A 19,735-nucleotide genomic window follows, 5' to 3' on the forward strand; every position below is an offset into this window, starting at 1 on the left:
GTATTAGATATACTATCATGGGCAGTAAGTACCTTTGTTTTAATGAGACCCAGTGTCCTTTCTATGAACGCTCATTCTTTTGAAAGCAAAGGTATTAAATCTACAGCCAATTTCCATACACATTCACAAAATCAGGCCTACTTAGAGTTCCTCAGTCTTGATTCTTGTTTTTCAGAAACATATTTCCTAACCCTTTTGAGCTGTTGCCTGGTTTGCTAGAGAGGAGGGGGCTGACATTCCTTCCCTAAGGTGCTTGTAAACTGGGGAACGGGAGCAAGTCATTTGGGACACTCAGTATTCATGACAATCAGTCTGCACAGCTGAGTGTGGATCCCTGCCTTTTTTGGTAAATTCCCAACAAGCTTTCAAAAGTTTAATTGGTGTCATGTGCTACTGAATTGCAAACCTTTAGTAGTGCTTCAGACAACGGCCAGTTTTTTTATTAATGACGTTATTTGGATTATATCCATTGACTGTTAAATGGCCCAGTGCCTTTACTACGTCTATGTGAAGTCCTTTCCTACATAAAAAGCGAACCTTAATGTAGATTTCTTTTTTTTTTAAACTTGTGCACTGGGGTAGACACATTATCCAATGAATAACCAATACCAGTATAACACATGCATTTGCTCTAGATGCGCAGTTTAACAAATGAATCACTTCGAAACGGAAGATGATACTTCATTCCCTTCTCACCTGTTTCCTTGTTCGGGTTTTTCCTGTTCGCAGCTTTATGTATCTTGCTATCAGCTCATTTCGCCCTGAAAGTGCAAATGGAAAATATTTTAAACAAAATAAAGCAGTTCAGGATACTAGACAGGATATTAGATAGACTGCATGTGGCAAATTAAATTTTCCTCATTAACAAACAAAATGATGTCTTTTTATAGCCAGGGCTTTATGGTGATGCTATACTGTATGGCTTAAAAATGTGAAAAGCATATTCAGGAAGTTTCCTTTGACTTCCCAGACTCCAATTACCACTTGAATAGTTTTCAGTGTTGTATTCTACTCGCCAGTATGTTTTGTAAAACGCAAAAATATTTCCCAAAATCCAAAAAAGCAAAATACATTTAAAAGATGTGACTGAACTTCCCCATAAAATCAGGACTGGAAAGACGATTCCACTGGCATATATCAGTCAGACTGAGTTCATATTTCTGAGCTGTAAGCTTTTTTAATATGGTAAACACCAGGTGTCCCATATTTCATCCTTGTGATTGTTTGCAAATACACTCACATAGACTCAAATTCAAAAGAGTACATTTGCTTTTCTGCTCCCTCAGTATAAATTCTTACAAGATTCTATTCCCTAAGAATCAAATCAGTAATGTTTTGAGCTTCTAAGCAAAGTGGGTCATATTTTTCTAACCCAGGGAACCTATAAAAAGGATCTTGGACATGCGTCTACAGAAATCTTTATTAGCAATTCTGGCATCACTTAAAAGCCTCGTTCTTCTTTTCCTAACGCTTTTCAGACAAACGTTGGTCGCCGCTGTGTGGAATTAAAAATGTTTGTCGAAGAGAGCTCCCCGGCCAGGAGAAACTGACAAGAGACGTCAGGGGATGAGTTTTCTCACAGAGATCATTTGGTCCAAACGAGGATGCTGCTGACAGATGGGTCACATTGGCGGAGCAGGTGAGTGGCCGGCTCTCTGCTATGCGATCCCCCCGGGTTCAGCTCTCCTCAAAGGAGCCACACTGGAGCTTACGCCGATGAAGGCCCTGGTGCTGAAAGGGCCGTGGCAGCTGCCTGTGTGTCAATGTTTATAGAATATGCCTTTAACGGGGGCAGTAAATCTTCGGCTTGTTCCTCCGTCAGGACTCGGGTTTCAAAGGGGGGGGGTGGGGGTTCAGTGTGACAGTCATGTGGCCTTCTTCCCTCCCACCATGAGGGGGTTCGAGGTTTGTGTGTAGACCTCTTAAACAAGCCCCAGTTCCCTCAGCCCAAAGTGCCGGGGACCAATATTAAACTGGCTGCAAACTAAGGTCTAGCCCCTGCCATTGTTTCTTCAACCTGTAATGCACAACCTTCAGTAACTATATTAACTATAATAACCCCTCTGCCCTTCTTAGTACCACCATCCACGGTCTCCTCCATATATTGTAATTGTGTTTTATCTTGTGTATTCTTCTTATTTATTGTTGTTGTCATCCTGTAAAGCGCTTTGAGAAGCCACCTTTAAAGGCGCTATATAAAATAAAGTTTATTATTTATTATTATAACTAATAAGAGGCCATGGCTGTCTTTCCACAACCCCTAAACAGCTGTAGCTGTACTATATATAAAAATGTGCGTGAATGCTGTTTGTCCATGGCAGATACAGAGTTTCAGCACGAAACCTAGGAACACAGCTCAATCTGTACAATTTCTTTACGGAAGCAGTGAGAAACTCACAACTCATACTACTTTGTGTACACACATACCACTCTTCCTTTGCTATTTTTGAAATCGCCAATCATGATGCTTTTTTATACTTCAACTGCATTTACGTGTCTCTACCCAACCCCTTTCACCTTTCCTATATGTGTGGCACGTTTTTGGATTGTCGAGATTTATGCATTGAGTTTGATGATTTTCTGAGGTTGTTAGGTATCTATGCATAAAATATTTGATTTACTCCATTATAACAGAATGCTGCATTTGTGCACCACTATATTTCCCATTGTAGTCAGGTGAAAAAACATGATGTGGTCTAGCCCTCTGTCTAAAATATAAGACGTCTGTATTACCAAGCTGACCTCCCTCAACTCTAACTGGTAGCAAATATAGCAGCACATTAGTTTCATGGTTTGGCTATGTTTAAACCTTGCCTTTTTGTACCATGTTTTCCCACAGTATGAATCATGATTTACCATACCTTATTCAGCTTTGTTGTGCATTAATTGTACTCTACTACAAGAAACTAATAATAATAAAGTTTATTTTATATAGCACCTTTAAAGGTGGCTTCTCACAGAGCTTAAAACAAGGTAAGACTCTTCTGATGTCCATCTAACCACAGGGGTTGCCATTAGGCAGTAAGATGAAGGCTTCTCAGTCATCTCCAGCTAGTACAATCCTGCACAATTCTCAGAGAGCTATCTTTACACACTCCAGGCTTTAACTAGATCAGTCACTCAGGGGCACTAAGCCTGTTTTCTTTACTGTAAGGATATTGATGGGGCATTTTTCTCTGACAATGTCTCTATCAAGGTACTATGTTTTCAAATCTGTTATTCACATAGAACTTCAGATTTAGGCTCATTATTGATGATGAAATAGTTGATAGTGGCTTCTGGTCTCTTAAGAGGTTAAGGGGTTAAGAGACCTTCCACTTAACGTATCACATTAGCCTTAACCATCTTCTTCAGTCCTATACCAGATTCTCAGTTGAGAGGTCATTTTCACTTCAATTTTCTCTCATAGAAAAAATCAGCTACTTCAAAACATCATTTAACTGAGCATAACATGACAGATTTCCAGTACCTATGGTTTGAGGGCACTGGGAATGTTTTTGTTCAAACTTACATTTTCAGTTGTTACACTCTATACTGTTCTATGGCGCTATGACCCTCTGATATACAAAAGTATTGCACTTTGAATCAAGATCAGACTTAGCTAAACTACTAAAATGGTATAATTTAAAGAAAGAAGCACTTTCTGAAAGTCAGGAATTTGTGTTGTGTTGTATTGGTAGACCTTTGCTCTTTTGTTTAAAATAATTTGGAACTGGCAAAATAGTATATCTCCAAATTGAGAATCTCCACGCTGTTTTTAAAACCGGCTTTACAACTATCAACCTTGTAGTGCTTGTGGGAGAACAAAGACCTGTAGACATGTACAGTATCTCCAAAATAACCACCTGTCAGTACCATTCATCTTTTAAAAAGCTACAAGCCTCACAGTCCTGTATAGGATATTTAGCGATGAATGGCGGAACAATGCATCTCTCACTGATGACACTGCGAACTTGCCAGCAACAGTCCAGTCAACTAATGATATGCCCATCTTGAATCAGTGATATCTGGGCCATAGGTCTCAACCTGTGTTCTGCAGGAGCGCCTTTCCTGTTTGATCTACTTTGGTTTGTAGAGAGCGCAATCAAGCTTCGTTGTTTTAAGCAAAGGGATGTTTCCCATTTTATTTTTAGATGCATTTATTATGTCTCCAACTACCTGCAAAAGCCAGAAGTGTTTTAGTGTTTGGAACAGAACGAAGACAGAAAATCCGCAATTGCGAGCTTTGTAATTTTTGGTCTCCCACTTTAAGATCTAAGCAGCATTTAATGTGAAAAATTGTCAGTTTCAATACAAATTCACTTTAAAATGTAGTGTTTAAAAACACTGTCACTTTGCAGGTTTTTAATAACTCCATACTCTGAGTTATTGACAAACCTTTTGTAAGTTGAGATTTATTACATGGGAACATAAGCATTTTTATTATCTGAATGCTGTGCCCCCCAAGATTAGGTAGTGATGGCATGTACTAAACTGGGAATTGCAGTAAACAGCAAACACACTGTTCCATTTCTTACAGGGTTCGCTGTATGAAGATCATACTGTCATACCAGACAGTGCTATTTCAAATATAGTCACGAGATTCTCATATCAGCAAAGGGCAAACGTTTCATAAAATATCTAATCATTTTAAATGTTCCTTTATACTCCTGTTTTTATTATATGCATGACTTGAAGTGTCATGTTTCCGCATGTTAATTTTTTTAGCAAGTGTAACACTTATCATGATTTATGAGAAAATGTACTATAGTAATATCTAGGCATTACTAGCCTTTAATGCCTTAAATACACCTCATAGCCTTTCTCATATTCTTGTGATCTATTGTCTAAATAACATATATGAAGTGAACACACTGTTAAAGCAAAGGGTTGGATCTCTTATACAAGAGATATACAATGATACACTATACAATGAGGCTTCCTTCTCACACTGTAAAACAAATGAGCCACACATTGCTAACCCACATCATCTTTTAAGTGACATATTAGTTACGGAAAAGCATTGTTCCTCACGCAAAATTTAGTAACTAGTAATTTTGCTTAAAATAATAATAATAATAATAACACTTAAAATGTGTGTGTGTGTGCTTCTCATCTAAAAAACATGTATTATATTGGACTTTCTATATATGAAACAAAATGAAGGGCATCGCTTTCTTTTGTGATTTGAAGGGATAACTCTCTTCCATGAGACAAACTGATCTCCTTAATCTAGACAGTGCATGTCCAAAATCAGGACATCCTAAACTGGGATACCCCCATGCAATGACAACAAATGGCTGATCGCCACCTGGGACAGATTTCAGATTAATTGGGCAAGCTCTCGTGACTCCCAGTGATGACTCTGGCAGAGTCCTGGGAGTCTCCTGGCTTGTGGTGACATCATTCATGGCCACTCCTCTCCTCCAAATGGCTTAGAGCTTCCACATACCGGAGGATTCCGTATTGTTTTAAGTGTGTCAAAAGATAAATGATTCGTACAGAGGATGAGGAAAAGGAACTTCCATACTTTCCCCATACTTTTACTGGGGCTGATGGCAGTTTGGGGCTTCTAACTCTAGGGGGTGAATATCCATCCCTTTTCTAACCTCTTTATCTAATTCAGTGTCAAATGGGAGCTGGAGCCTATGCCAGCAAGCAATGGGCAAAAGCCAGGATACACCCTGGACAGGATGCCAGTCCATCACAGGGCACACACAGACAGACATGCACACACGAAGACCAAGGCCAATTTTCCAGAACCCACTTAACCTTCCAGTATGGTTTTGGACTGTGGGAGGAAACTGGATCACCCAGAGGAAACCTACACAAACGTGGGGAGAACACACAAACTCCACGCAGACAGTACCCCGGATCCAGGACTGAACCCAGTACCCTAGCAGTGCATAGCAGCAATACGAACCACTGCACCACTGTGCTGCCCTGGTGAGAGTACATAATAAAAAATTAAAAATCATCAAAAATGCGTATAACACTTTGGTGTGAGTGGAAACATTTATAAAGTGACAAAGGCAGTAGAACTTGACAAAATATCATGCACTAAAAACATTGTGAAGGCAATCTGTGTTTATAAAGAAAATCAAAGCTACAGCATTCAGACTTTCTGACAAGAGAACAGCAAATCTGAAGGCACTAACTTTTTTGGCCAGTTTTCAGTACATTAGTTTGACAACACTGTACAGTCCACTGCCTAGCATGATGTTTGGGTCTAGAAATGTCTTATTGAAACACAATTGTTCTTCCACTTTCATGTGACATCAGTTTTAACTGGAATTCTTGGAATCTTTGGCAGCTTATGGGCATCTCTCTGTAAAACTGCGGCAGAACACAATACATATTTCACTTTTACTTCAGTGTATTAGAATTAACAAAAAAACTTTACAGATACTTTATTCTGTGGCTTCTGTAATTCATCCACATTGAGAATCCAGTTTTATAGACCTATAGAACAAAAATAAGTACTGTCATTTAATATTTGTTTTAAAGATTTAGTTAAAAATGATCTTTGATGGATACTGCCTCTGCATTATAGAGACTAAAGCCAAGAGTAGTTTATTAATAACACTAACAATAAAAATACGAACAATAACAATAACCTTTTATATACTGTAGTTCAAATTAAAATATCAAAGAGCTTAGCAATACATAAAATGTACATTACACAAAGCAAAAAGGTTAATGAAACCAAGTGAAAATTTCTCATTTGAACAGAACAATCCCTTTCAGTTATTGGCTGACTCACTAACAGTAAACTACAGTGCATTGCGACCCTTGACTTTACTCAATCTGCAAGATTTTATTTGAAAACATGCCAGAATTTTTAACGATACTGCTTAATCATGGGACTCCTGGCATTGTTCACAGATGTCAAATTACACCACACGTACCCTTCGTGTAAGAGCAGTGCGCTTTGTCTTTTCACTATAGAAGGAAATTTTAATTAGTCCTAACAGACACCTCATGAAACTGAGAGAGACAGACAGGGCATGTAGAATGCTCAGCCCCCACCCCCACCCCCCAAAACCCCTGACACATCACACCCCCAGTTCAGGGCACCGAAAGGTCACCGATCTGTCTTGCAGGGGCTGCTTTGCTCAGGCAGTGTCACGCGAAGGTAGCACACTCGCATCAGGCTGTAATAAATCTCCTTCCCTGCAGCAGTTCTCTCTGGCCCTTTGCATCACTGCTGCTGTCCTCCCCAACACATTCCAGGCATTCCTACCCGCTGACTGTACAGTGCATCTGCTGCGCTCAGAAAGGACAGCTAAAAGCAAGAGGGAACACAAAACCCCACTGGATGCCCTCTAAAGCGCACACAGTCTTGAGTGTGTGTAGAAAGCATGTGCCTTTTCCCCCCCAGTCATAAGTGAAACTTCACATAAAATGTGTCTGTGTAATAATGCACAAAACGGCTGTGGGGCTGCGTGATTCTCACAGCTAAGCGCCAATGAAGCTTAAGTGTATGTATCCATCCATCCATTTTCTTACTGCTTTATCCAATACAGCTGGATCCTATCCCCGCAAGCAATGGGAGCAAGGCAGGATACACACTGGACGAGATGCCAGTCCATCACAAAGCACACACAGACACGTACACTCCCACCAGGACCACTTGTTCTACGAGTTTTCCACCAGTATGTCATCGGATTGTGGGAGGAAACCAGAGCACCCGGAGGAAACCCACACGAAGAGGAGAGAACATGCAAACTCCACACAGACAGCACCCCAGGAATTGAACCCAATACTGTGGCGGAAATGATAACAACAGCTCCACTGTGCTGCCCTAGTGTGTATATATTATTTTAAATTTGAAATGACCAATTAATTTTCTAATATTTAACTTGCATGTTATCATCATTATGTGTCACAGATAATACTTATTTCATCTGCTCCTTTAATACTGTGGGAGTATTATTATTAGGATTATTAATCTGCTCATGATTCACAGTTTTAGGTCATTCTATATGTTGTCAGAACAAGAAATAATGCTTATCAAATGTTTCCAAGCAATTCACTTGTCCAAATTGGTTCAAAATCTGTTTTTTTTTAATACGAGAGGAAAGACGAATAAGAAAGCTATTAGTTATCGCACATTTTCCTAGTCTGTGCTATAGTTACTGCATAAAAACATCTGAAGCAGGTGTTTCTTGTACACTTATTTACATATGCAAACAACGTACAGCGATCAAAAGAGGATCTAATATTTCATTCTGCTGAAATCCCTCAAGAACACTCAGTTGAACAAATTTCTTCAAGCTGCCCACCACTGAAACCACTAATGAAATCTTGATATTATAATGAGGTGTAATTATCAGTGCTGATGATGTTGACAGATGTTTGACTGCCATAGCTAAATGTTTCAGTGAGGATGAGTCAAGATGAAATCACTATAATGCCATAATCCTCATCTTTGTCAAAAGACGTTGGAGAAAAATTAAAGAGATTTCGAAGTGTCTTGTAAGAATGTGTAAGACTGCTATTCTTTGCAATATTACAAAAGCAGTAAAAATTACTATTGTTATGATGCACATATTTGGACCATTATTTTCTCATCTCATCAACTGAATTGCTGAAGGACAAATGCTAAATCCTCTTTCCCCCCCCCCCCCCCCCCCAATTATTTTCTTTTTAAGCCAGTCATGAAGTGGTACATGCTGATCAGGAAAATCCCTGGTAGTTTATTGCTAAACTTTATTGATGGGAATCACAGCCATTATTGCAAAACCCTAGGGGCTGTGAATGTACGAGACTGAACTACGGTGTCAAGCCTATTTATAACCACCGCAGCATAGAAGAACATGACCAGTGCAATTCTAGATTGCCATTTACATTATTCACTAAAGGAGGTATTAGGATATTAACGCAGACCTCAAATCATTCAAGGAGAGCCAGGACAAGACAATGGAAAAACTATAAAGACAGGAACGGTCTTAAAAAGCACAAAAATACGTGTAAAAACAGAATACATTAAGTTCATATTGAGAATGTGCTCATGGTGGACTGTCTAACAGTTGCAAAAGCACTGAAGACTATCACAGTTGGAATCTGCGGCCCATTTTTCATAAAATAATAACACCCTGTTATGAGTAACAAAGCCTTTATTGCTATATCTTATCCATATTAATGCTTAAGCTCTGACAGATGCACATCTGCTGCCCATACGGTTTCCCACACCACATGCTCCTATCTCTCTGGGTAGAAAACAAAGGTCACATTTACTGAGAAGGAATCTGTTGGCTCCCTGTGATTTCCCCTCAGATACCAGTGAAGCGGCTCCTGACAAGCCCATTTTAAATATCCAGCTATTTCGCTCCCCAGTGCTATCGGCAGCCAGCTATCTGCTTCCTCTCTGGCTCTGATTTTAATTTCATTACCTTTCGGATTGCCTGGCAACTTCAGCGGTGATGAGGAGGCATGCTGGAAGAGCCTTAAGCATTCGTGAGAAAGAGCTCCGATAAGTGCCTAGAGCTCTGCACTCACCTGCTTGGCTGTTTAAGGAATTATGTTTACTTGGTGTTTTTTTTTATCCATCTGTTTTCCCCATTAACAGCAGCTTGTTTGTCATGAAAATAAAATTGGCATTTTTATCCCCTGTATTCCTCCAACCCCAATTAGGAGCCAGTGACTGTCAATCAACTCCTGCAGTTATGAATGTCCTACTAGGACAGGACTGATGAAAACAACATCTATCCTCTATGCCAAAACATGGAAACCCAAGCCATTCACCCCACCCCAAACAGAGACCTACACTACCACAGCAGTGGAGGTCTTTGGGTGGAGGATTAATGCAGCTCTCGTCCACAGCTCACAGATATCCAGCAAGTCACAGGGGTCCCTGACACATAGCCAACCCACCAGGAACAATTTCTATGTGATTCGTTCACATCTGCATCGTCCAAAAATCAACCTAGAAAGGCCATTTGACCCATCTAGCCCACTTGGTAGTTAGTAATTAATTAATCTCACTTTATCACACCTGTCTGGGTAGCTTGTTCCATAATCCCACAACCCTTTGAGTAAAGTTATGCCTCCTGATCTCGGTCCTAAAAGCGTCTGCTCGTTTTCAATTTATGTTCTCTGCTCCGTGTTTCACTGTTCATTCTGAAGAGATCTGCTGGGTTGAGTTTGTCTGTGCCTCTGAGGATTATAAACACTTGTACCATGTCCCCTCTTACACTTCTCTATTCAGAGCTAAAAGGGTTTTGTTCCTTCATCTTGTTGGTGCAGCATATTTCCTTAAGTTGCAAAATGTACATGATTGCTCTACTCTGGACAGATACCAAAGCAACAATATCTTTTCAATAACATGGTGAACAAAATTGGGAACATACTGTACAGCAAAGAAAGAGCAAGTTCACCAGTGGCAAAATCACAAAGTAATGCAAGGTAAAATATCCATCATCTGCAATATAACAATTATTGTATGGAAAGATGCAGAACTCGGTGTTCAAAAAGGAGAAACACAGAACCTGGCAAATGTTTAATTGTCACTAAAACGTCTGACAACATCTGGCAGATGAACTGATAAAAAGAAAACGGGCCGTGGGAGTTCAGTGGGACCTGCAGGCCTGGAATATGTCAGATTCCAGCTGGGGCTCTGTCACTGGCTAAGTGGGACCAGAAAGTACCAGTGGATAATGGCAAACTGACTTGAACGCTGCCAGGGCTCGAGAGTGGAATCAGCTGTGGCACTCAGAGCTTACCGTACAACAGCAGTCCCGTCTTAACAAGTTAACAGCAAGAGGTGCGTCTAACTCCTGGCGGGCAATTAAGCTTTGCAGTTTCCGTTTCCCAGCTTGTGAAAACCACTAGGTGGATCTTCCGAGAGGATTTGTGTGTGCCATCTCTCAAAGGTTTTCATGGCAGAATGCGTTGAAAAACGGCCATTCCAAATTGTGTGGGACAATAAAAAGACTACGTCCAACAGACTACGGAACAGCTTCTACCTCCAGGCAATAAGACTGCTAAATAGCCAACCTGCAGCTTTAGCAAATCACCTGTAATGGCTACATGGACACAGTTTTCACTGTATTCAGCATAACTGCACTACTTGTATATATTGCATACACCATGGACACATAGCAGCTCTACTCATATTGAGTTTTATTCAATTTAAAAAAATGTAACCTCAATTTTGCGATTTTTGTGTTTTTGTGAATTTTGTACTTTTGTGATTCTTGAGCTCGAAGAAAAAGACATTTCACTGCCAGCAACTACTGCTGCACGCCGTATTGTTGTGCATTTGATAAATAAACTTTGATTTGATTTGATTTTAAAAGAGTGAAAACAATTACTGATTGCAAATTCAGAAATATGTACACAAATGAAAATATCTATAATGGGAAATGAGTTTACAGTAATACTCAAATGTTTGGGTTATTTGTAATTTTCCAATACCAATGACCTAAAACATATCGCTAATATACTTGAAAACAGAGTACTGAAAGGGATTGAGACGAAGTTCTCAGACATGTGAATGTTTTACTAGACATACTCCCCTACTTGCACACCAACATGAATTTCTAAATTCAAACTATAAACACGTACATTTAACAAGCAGCAAAATGTGAACATACAAAGTATGTGAACTACTTCATAGGAACTTATTTGACAATATTTCCGCACCATTCAAACAATGTTTTAGAAGTTCACAATAATTTTATAAAAAAAACTGGTAATAAGTCAGATGGCAAACGTTTAGACTTCATTGAAATAACCCAAACTACTACACAGTACTGTATGTCTAGTAACATGTACAGTATATGAACAATCCTAAAGAAACTTTTACATTATATATATGAACGTAGTGAAATTCTAATACAAGTAACAAGTATGTTTTTTGACTGTTTTTGCCTGGAAATTGAGAGGCAAAAAGGAGGACATTCAGCCCATCCTAGAGTGTCTGATTGCTAGCATCTCAGCAACCTGTGGATTTCAGCTGTTTTCTTGATAGAAGCGAGGGCATCAGCTTCAAAAACTGTCTGGGCAGCTGGTTAGCTTGATCCAGGCTTCTACAACCCTTTGTGTAAAAACGTTTTTAGTTTTATACGCACTTGTCCATAGTTTCCATTTGTGTCTGCTGGCTTGTGTTTCATTGTTGACAGCCATCCAGTGCACCAAAAAGAAAGTCATATCTTGTTTCAGTGCATAGAACAGATGGTCCAGCCGTTTGAAAAATTTCCAGAACAAAAAAAAAACAAACAGATTTTTACAGGTTTGAATAGCTTAAAAATGCTGTGGCGAAAAGTGTTTTAATGCCATAATTCATAGTGCGGAGGGGTTCCCATAATGCTGGCAAAGAGTGACAGGTGAGTTACAAGGCAGACACGGACAGACCGAGCAAATAACAGAGAGATGGAGGGCAGACAGGGAGCTCGTAGAGCAAAGTGAGGGGGAGGGGAAGTTGAGGGGAGCCGGTGAATCACAGAAATAGCAGGGGGCTGAAAAGACACACAACAGGGACAGGTGCAAAGCGAGGAACAGATACAGCACAAGACATGACAAGTACCTTGGTGTTTATTTGCTTCTCCCTCCCCCTACCAAACACTCAAAGGGTAAATGTCTATTCTGGTTTAGAGTTACACCCAGTGCTGCCTTGAACCGAGTTCGAACCACATACCATTCCTCACTGAGCCTCTACTCTTCACTAGGGTTCACCCTGCTGTAACCCTGGAGAGGGGTGTGTGAGCAGGCTGCTTAAAGGCCTACCCCATTGCAGAATGTCACACCTGCCTGGCACTTCACTGCCATTATTACTACAGGCTTTATAAGGTTGGAGGAATTACCAAGGGCTGGGTCTGATCTGGCCTTGAGCTCCAAAGTCACAGTGAAGAATGGAAAACAAGTGGTCTTGTACTATCTTTCTTACGGGCTCATACTGGCTCAGATTGGGGTTTTTTTTCCATTTGCATAGAAATTTAAAAAAATGTGTTTGTCTCATTTTTAAAAGGATCGAACCTTTTAAAAGCCACTGAAAAGGTGCAGTGCTTTTGCGAAACCTCTGGTTTTGTCACTTGTGTCGGTTCAGAAGTACTGTCAAGTAATGCAATTGGAACCGAGGGTTTCAAAAATGCTTGCAAATGTTCTTTACTAGCTAGACCAGGAATTTAGGAACCAGTGACATTGTTTTCTTTAACCTGTGACTTGGTTGACATTATGTGTACAGTGCATCTGCTGTGGTGTCACTCTGTTATTGAACATTAGTGTTAATAATATAATAATATACTGTAGTTTAATCTTGGAAACATAGACAAAAGAAAAGTGAGGAGACTGCATAAATTAGACTGATTGCAGCCTCTAAATAAAAAAGGACACATCAATTGAACACATTTTAAAGAAGGAAGTTTCTTTGACTATTTTACGAATCTGTACCAAGACACGTCTACCATGACATACAGTAACAAGGCAGTTTGAATGGCTCCTAAGATGTGATCTGATCTTCATCTAAGTCATAATAATAAATAAAGACAGTCTTATTTAACAAACAACACACACAACATTTTACACTGTCATATCTTTATTGAATAATCAAGGTAATAGATGGAAAAAGTATGTGAACCCTTATATTTATTAACTAGTGGAGTTAAAAGGTATTTTGGCCCATTCCTTTATACAAAACTGTTTCAGTTCATGTATATTTTTGGGATGTCTTGCTTGAAGATGATGCTTGCTTGAATTTTATGACTTAGATGAAGATCAGATCACATTTAAGGAGCCATTAATGCAAAAATCCAGATAATTCCAAAGGGTTCACAAACTCACAACTGTAACTGCGAAGTCAAGTGAGATCTCGTACTACATACGCAGTTGTAGGTGTATTTGTTCCTGATGAAAGCACCTAATAATCACGGGTTGCACTGAACAGAGTCAGGTGATCTTGCTGGCCAATTCATTTACTCGGACACCTTTTGCTGAAGATAAGTTGAAATGTAAGCCGATGTTAGCTCCAGAAAAAATGAGCATTGAATGGAATACCTCTTCTCACTACCTAAAACCAATGAAGATGCTGTTCTGGATCGAATAGAGATCAATCCTTTCCCTGTATACTGCACTGCATCCAAACCACAAGAAGACTATAAAAGTATAACAAGACCTGTAACTGTGGTTATTCAGACAATACTCTGCCTTGCAACATACAAAAAGCTATGACCAGCACCACAATCTCGCAATCCACTAATGAGCAATTCCTTACTCAATTCCTTGTTATGCTGACTGATAATTGAAGCTGACTGCATTGTAGTCTTAAATCTTACTTACAGTAGTTACCTATAATGTGTTTTTCCTTCACTTTGTAACTATCAATATTAGTTTCACACAGCTATCTGATTGCTCTCAACCACGAGCAGAATCAGTTTAATGGTACTGTATACTACACCTTTTCTTATGAGTTAAACATACAATCACAATTTATATACTGTAACTATGTAATTAATTGTTACCTTGGATAAAGAAGTCAGCTAGATACATTTTTCAGACATCATAAAGAAACTTAACGATCACAATTTGGCTGTAAGTCAATTTAATACTAACAAGAGTTCCAGTAGAAGTCAACATAGCTTTGCAGAATACCATAAAATTCACCAGATTCATAAGATGCAGAAGAAGCAGTAAATTGAAGATTACTGAATAAAACACATTACAAATTTAAACTTGCTTCAGCTTCAAGACAACCTTAGCAGACAATGAAGAACAGGAATCTTTTCTCTAAGAAATTGCTTGACACAGCCTCATCTTGGGTACTAACTAGACCTGCATAGTTGGCTAAAATTAACATCTCCTTCAGTCTTAGTCTGTTCTATTCAACCTAATTATAGTACAATACTTTAGACAAGTAACAGCAGTGATAGTGTTTATCATGCAATCTTATTTAAGTCTCAAGCACCCAATTTCCATTCTAAGCCAAGGAAAATTCATTATACGCAGTAAACTTTTCTGGAAAAATAATACTTTTATATCAATGGAATTCTGCTGAACACAAGGAGTAACTAACTAGCCAGCATCTATATCACCCTGCAACTCACAACTGGCAACCTCCTGAAGCTCAGCAGGTGTGAGGCTGGCATGTACCTGAATGGAAAACTCCTAAGCTAAGAAAGCTAAGACTGCTGCTGGAAGAGGTGTTAGTGGGGCCAGTAGGGAGATTCACTCACTCTGCGGTCAGTGGGGTCCTAATGTCCCCAGTATAGCGACAGGAACACTACACTGTTAAAAGGCTTTACTGTGGATGTGACATTAAAACCGAGGCACTGACTCTCCGTGGTTGTTAAAAACTAATAATAATTTACACACAACATTAATATGCTTTTTTTTCTTTACTTATATTTTTCCATGCATTTTTCTTACCTATCTTACCTATCAATAGATACATTCCTAATTATTATTTTCTTAAACCTTTACTGTTTGATTGTAATTTACCGTATGTAATTTTTTTTCTTCTCATGTTAACTGATTGCTTCAAGGCATTTAGCTATGTTCACAAAAGTGTTAAAATGTCACGTCTTTGTTTAAGGTCAATGCCTAATGTGTGTATTTCACTTAATACGATGAAAAGCACATAGCCTTGTACATAATGGAATTGCTATCAGGTTTTACTTGGTGGAGGTGGTTCGCATTATTTGGGGCATAGTGTATAAACCCAGCTGTGCATTGTGACTTTGGGGACTACCTCTTTAAAATCTTTAGTGTCTTATAGAGAATAAGGGTAATATCCCCTCCTGTAGGGAATGTGATGCTAAATGATATCAAGTTAACATTTTCTGTGTAATACTTTTTTTTTCCATATAATCTGTAATAATTGTAGTAAAACGTTTTTTACTCATTCTGTCTTTCTGGCATTTCTGGCATTCTGGCTTGACCTCGGTCCTCCCTTTTGAATCCAGAGAAGAGAAATGAATCTTTAATCTTAAAAAAGAGGAAATTATACTAAAGAGTCCATTTTAATTTCACCTCAACATTTTACCTTACACAGCATAAGCCTGCACACACCAATTTAGCATTTTGAACACCGACCTCTAAATAAAGATACCATTAGCATACCTTTTCAAAAAACATTAGAGGAATGTTCAGTGGAAAGCGACTGTGTATACTTCAGGGAAAGAAAATACCTTTGAACTGTTCATCTTTTATAGTGAATTAGATAAAGGGAAAGATTAATTTCCAGACACGTGGCATGCTGCTCATATTTTATTGTTGTAACGTACACCTGTGCAGAGTGAACACAGTGACTGGGACATAATCTTTGATATAATAACCCATTACTTTACACGGCTTGAAATAAAAATTGTTAACCTCAGGGAGGTGTTAAACAATTATTTGAATACACGCCAGGAGCTCCAGGATGACTATCACTGAGGCTATTACCACCAAAACACAAAAAAGCAGCGCTATGTAGGATGCGATAATTAATAATAATAATTAATAATTGCTCACACTTTTATAGCGCTTTTCTGGACACTCCACTCAAAGCGCTTTACAGGTAATGGGGACTCCCCTCCACCACCACCAATGTGCAGCATCCACCTGGATAATGCGACAGCAGCCATAGTGCGCCAGAACGCTCACCACACACCAGCTATCAGTGGGAAGGAGAGCAGAGTAATGAAGCCAATTCATATGAAAGAAGGATGAAAGGACACCGATTCTCTTGGCCACAGTAGAAACAAAGCAACTATTAGAACAACAGCACACTAACAGTCCAATGAGGTCTTTAAACATGTGGAGTTTCTTTACACAAAGTGATGTAGGAGCCTTTAACAAGAAAGATGGCTTCTTTCTCAAAATGGCTGGACGAGATTCTCAGGTCAGGTTCTTTCTAGCAAACAAGCTAGATGGGTTGAATGTCTTCCCCTCATTTGTAATCTTGCTTAAGTACTGCCTATATTCTCAATTTTGGTGGTCCCAAGCTAGACGTTTTCTTTCCCCCAAATAAAACACTTGTGCCATCATGAACCAACACATTTTTGATGACCCCCAAGAGAAATGACGCAACTGGCAGGCGTTAACTTGCAATAATCAAGATTCTATGGGTAAAGGGCGTAGAATTCATCACCATTCCCTTTTGAGGAAGAGCACTCTCCCCTCCTTAAATTCCAGCTCGCTGAGGATAGATACGCCATCTCCGAACATCTCAAACTAACTTCAAACGCAAACTCCAGTACAACAACCCTATCCATGGGGAATCTGTGCCTGAAGTATGCTGCGGTCTGTGTTTATGATACAGTTTAGACAGTATGGCTGCAACCTCTCCAGGCATCTGAGTAACACATGCTGACCATAAAGTCTGAACCACTTTGAACCATAAGATTATAAAAAGACATACAGCACCTCACAACTTCATTGCTCCTTGATACACAGTACATGGTGCTCAGTAAAGATTTTAATCTCAATTTAAAGCAGTTTATTAAGAATAAACCTTTGGCGGCTCAATGAATTTTGTAGAGAGGTAGATAGAGAATAAAGCAGATGAGCATGAAACTCTTCCATCCACTGCTTCAGATACGTAACTGGCCCTTGACATCCATGCTGCTGAAGACCATCCAAATAAATTCAAAGCACTTAGAACAAGGACGTGCAATCGACTGGAATGGCAGAAACCAGGGCTGTCTGAACTTGTATGAGACACATTCTTAGGGAGCAATCCCTACCAGTAGTGAAGATGTGAGGGTACAGGCCTCACAGTCCGCCTCAATCAAAATATTAGGTGAACTATGTCGTTACAAAGCCACACACCTGTGTGTGGCATAAGGGTCATGGCGTACCGTACATCTTGCCCTCGTCGGAGAGGATGATCTTGCGGCGGCCGCAGGGGGGGTAGATGGCCAGGGCCTCCTGGAAGCTCTGCTCGATGTCGGGACTCCATACCCCCTCGGCGTCATTCTCCAGGGGCTTGTCGAGCGACTCGTTCAGCTCCTCGCTGTTCCCCCCAGGAGAGGGGGCTTGGACCCAGTCCGCCGACGTGGTGCCGCTGGGATGGGGGGAGGGTGACGTGATGAGGGTGGTAGATATTTGAGGTGGGGATGGGCAGGCGCTGGAGTTCCTGGGGAGATGAGAAAGAGGGTTATGGCCCCGTGTGTTTTTTTTTATCAAACTTTAATCCAACAGAAAAAAAAAAGACTGCATGTAGCTGATATGACTTTATTATTACTATACCATCCAGATGACAGAAGAAAACTACTGGCACTGCTTCACTGGATGGAAACACACTGCAGACACGCCCGTATTACAAAGATTTCATGGCCTGCCTGTTTCTTCCAAAACTGATTTGATTTTAAAATTGCGTTCTTCAAGGAGCAGATCCATTACATCTCCTTCCTACATACTGCATGTGCTTTCCCAACGACTTCTGGTCATTTGAAACAGATCCTGGACAAAATCTGAGGAGTGTAACTCAGTGCACCTGAGACAGAAATGACTTTTTTTTAGGTGAGAAAAGTAATTTACTAGGCTCTAAGTTTAGGTTTTAAAAGGTAAAACCTAAAGGTTAATGGTTTTTTTCTCATCTTTAAATGCAGTCTGATTCTGAGAACATGCTTTTTAAAATAGAGGATTCAACCAGACATCCACTTATTATCCTGTCATAAACAGACAAGTTAGTGATAACAAAGAAGATGTTCATCACATCTTTAGTTACAAATCTACTTCTCTAATTTCTATCAATGATGTAGATTCTATTAGTACAGTACTTAATTAGTAAACTAGTTAATTTAGCAGGTAAGAAAATAGAGAAACAAACATTGTAGAAACTGCAAAGGAAATTCAAAATGATTTAGACAAACCTCAAGACAAGGCAGACGACTGTTACATGCAGGTAGCAGAAACAAGTTATACATTTAAGATGAGATACTTGGGAAGGAGCCGGAAGAAGCTACCTATGAAAAAATACTTAGATGTTTATATTGACACTTCATTGTCAGCATTCATCCAACTATTTACTACAGTAAATAGATTTTGTTTACAATAAAATATACATCATACCTAATTGTAATGTGCCTGGAGGGTCAGCTGTCCTCTAGTTTTCATTTCATTCTGGAGTCTTTATGACTTAATTGGAAACAATTGTTCACTTAATTGTGATTAATTTTCACTTCACTACAGTCACAATCACTTAATTGTGAACAATTGTTCACAACAATTGTTTGTGAATTGGGCGGTGAGGTGGCTCTGTGGATAAGGATCTGTGCCTGTGGCTGGAAAGTTGCCAGTTCGTATCTCGTGGCCGGCAGAGGAATCCTACTCCATTGGGCCCCTGAGCAAGGCCCTTAACCCCAATTGCTCCAGGGGTGCAGTATAAATGGCTGACCCCGCGCTCTGACCCCAGGCTTCTCTCCCTGTCTGTGTCTCATGGAGAGCAAGCTGGGGTATGTGAAAAGACAAATCCCTGATACAAGAAATTGTATATGGCCAATAAAGTGATCTTATCTTATCTTAATTGCTCTCTTTAAGCTGTTTCCAATATTTTTTACTCATTGGTAAAATGGTAGATAATGACAAGTTACCAAAATAAAAACTGGATGACAGCAGGACGCCAGGACCAGAAGTTAATATCACTGGCAAATGCTGCCGTTTTAACACAATACTACTGTAAATATTTATAACATCAGCAGCATAGCTCCTTCACAAATACTTAACTTCGCAAGGGGTGGTGTAGTACTTGTCCTGATGTGCTGGTCATGATTTCTGTTTTCCTGTTTGTATGCAGATGAGATGGAGGGGTTAATGGTCCTAGCACAACAGGGTA

General features: G+C 39.6%; 1 protein-coding gene across 5 annotated transcripts in view; it reads right to left on the minus strand.

The window, feature by feature from the left end:
* tead4 (TEA domain transcription factor 4) overlaps positions 1–19,735 on the minus strand; it is a 50,206-nt gene that overhangs the window by 20,250 nt on the left and 10,221 nt on the right. For 2 of the 5 annotated variants that reach the window (XM_088923969.1, XM_088923967.1), the window contains exons 3-4: positions 17,757–18,034; positions 697–761 (exon numbers count right to left, since the gene is read on the minus strand). In XM_088923969.1, the coding sequence (XP_088780095.1) occupies positions 697–761; positions 17,757–17,763 (72 nt within the window). In that variant the 5' untranslated portion in view covers positions 17,764–18,034. Of the gene's footprint in view, positions 1–696; positions 762–12,053; positions 12,120–17,727; positions 18,035–19,735 lie in introns of those variants that run through there. The other 3 variants (XM_088923968.1, XM_088923966.1, XM_088923970.1) reach the window with 2 other exon arrangements.

This window comes from Atractosteus spatula, chromosome 8 (assembly GCF_055471065.1).
Source record: "Atractosteus spatula isolate fAtrSpa1 chromosome 8, fAtrSpa1.hap1, whole genome shotgun sequence".
Lineage (NCBI taxonomy): Eukaryota > Metazoa > Chordata > Actinopteri > Semionotiformes > Lepisosteidae > Atractosteus > Atractosteus spatula.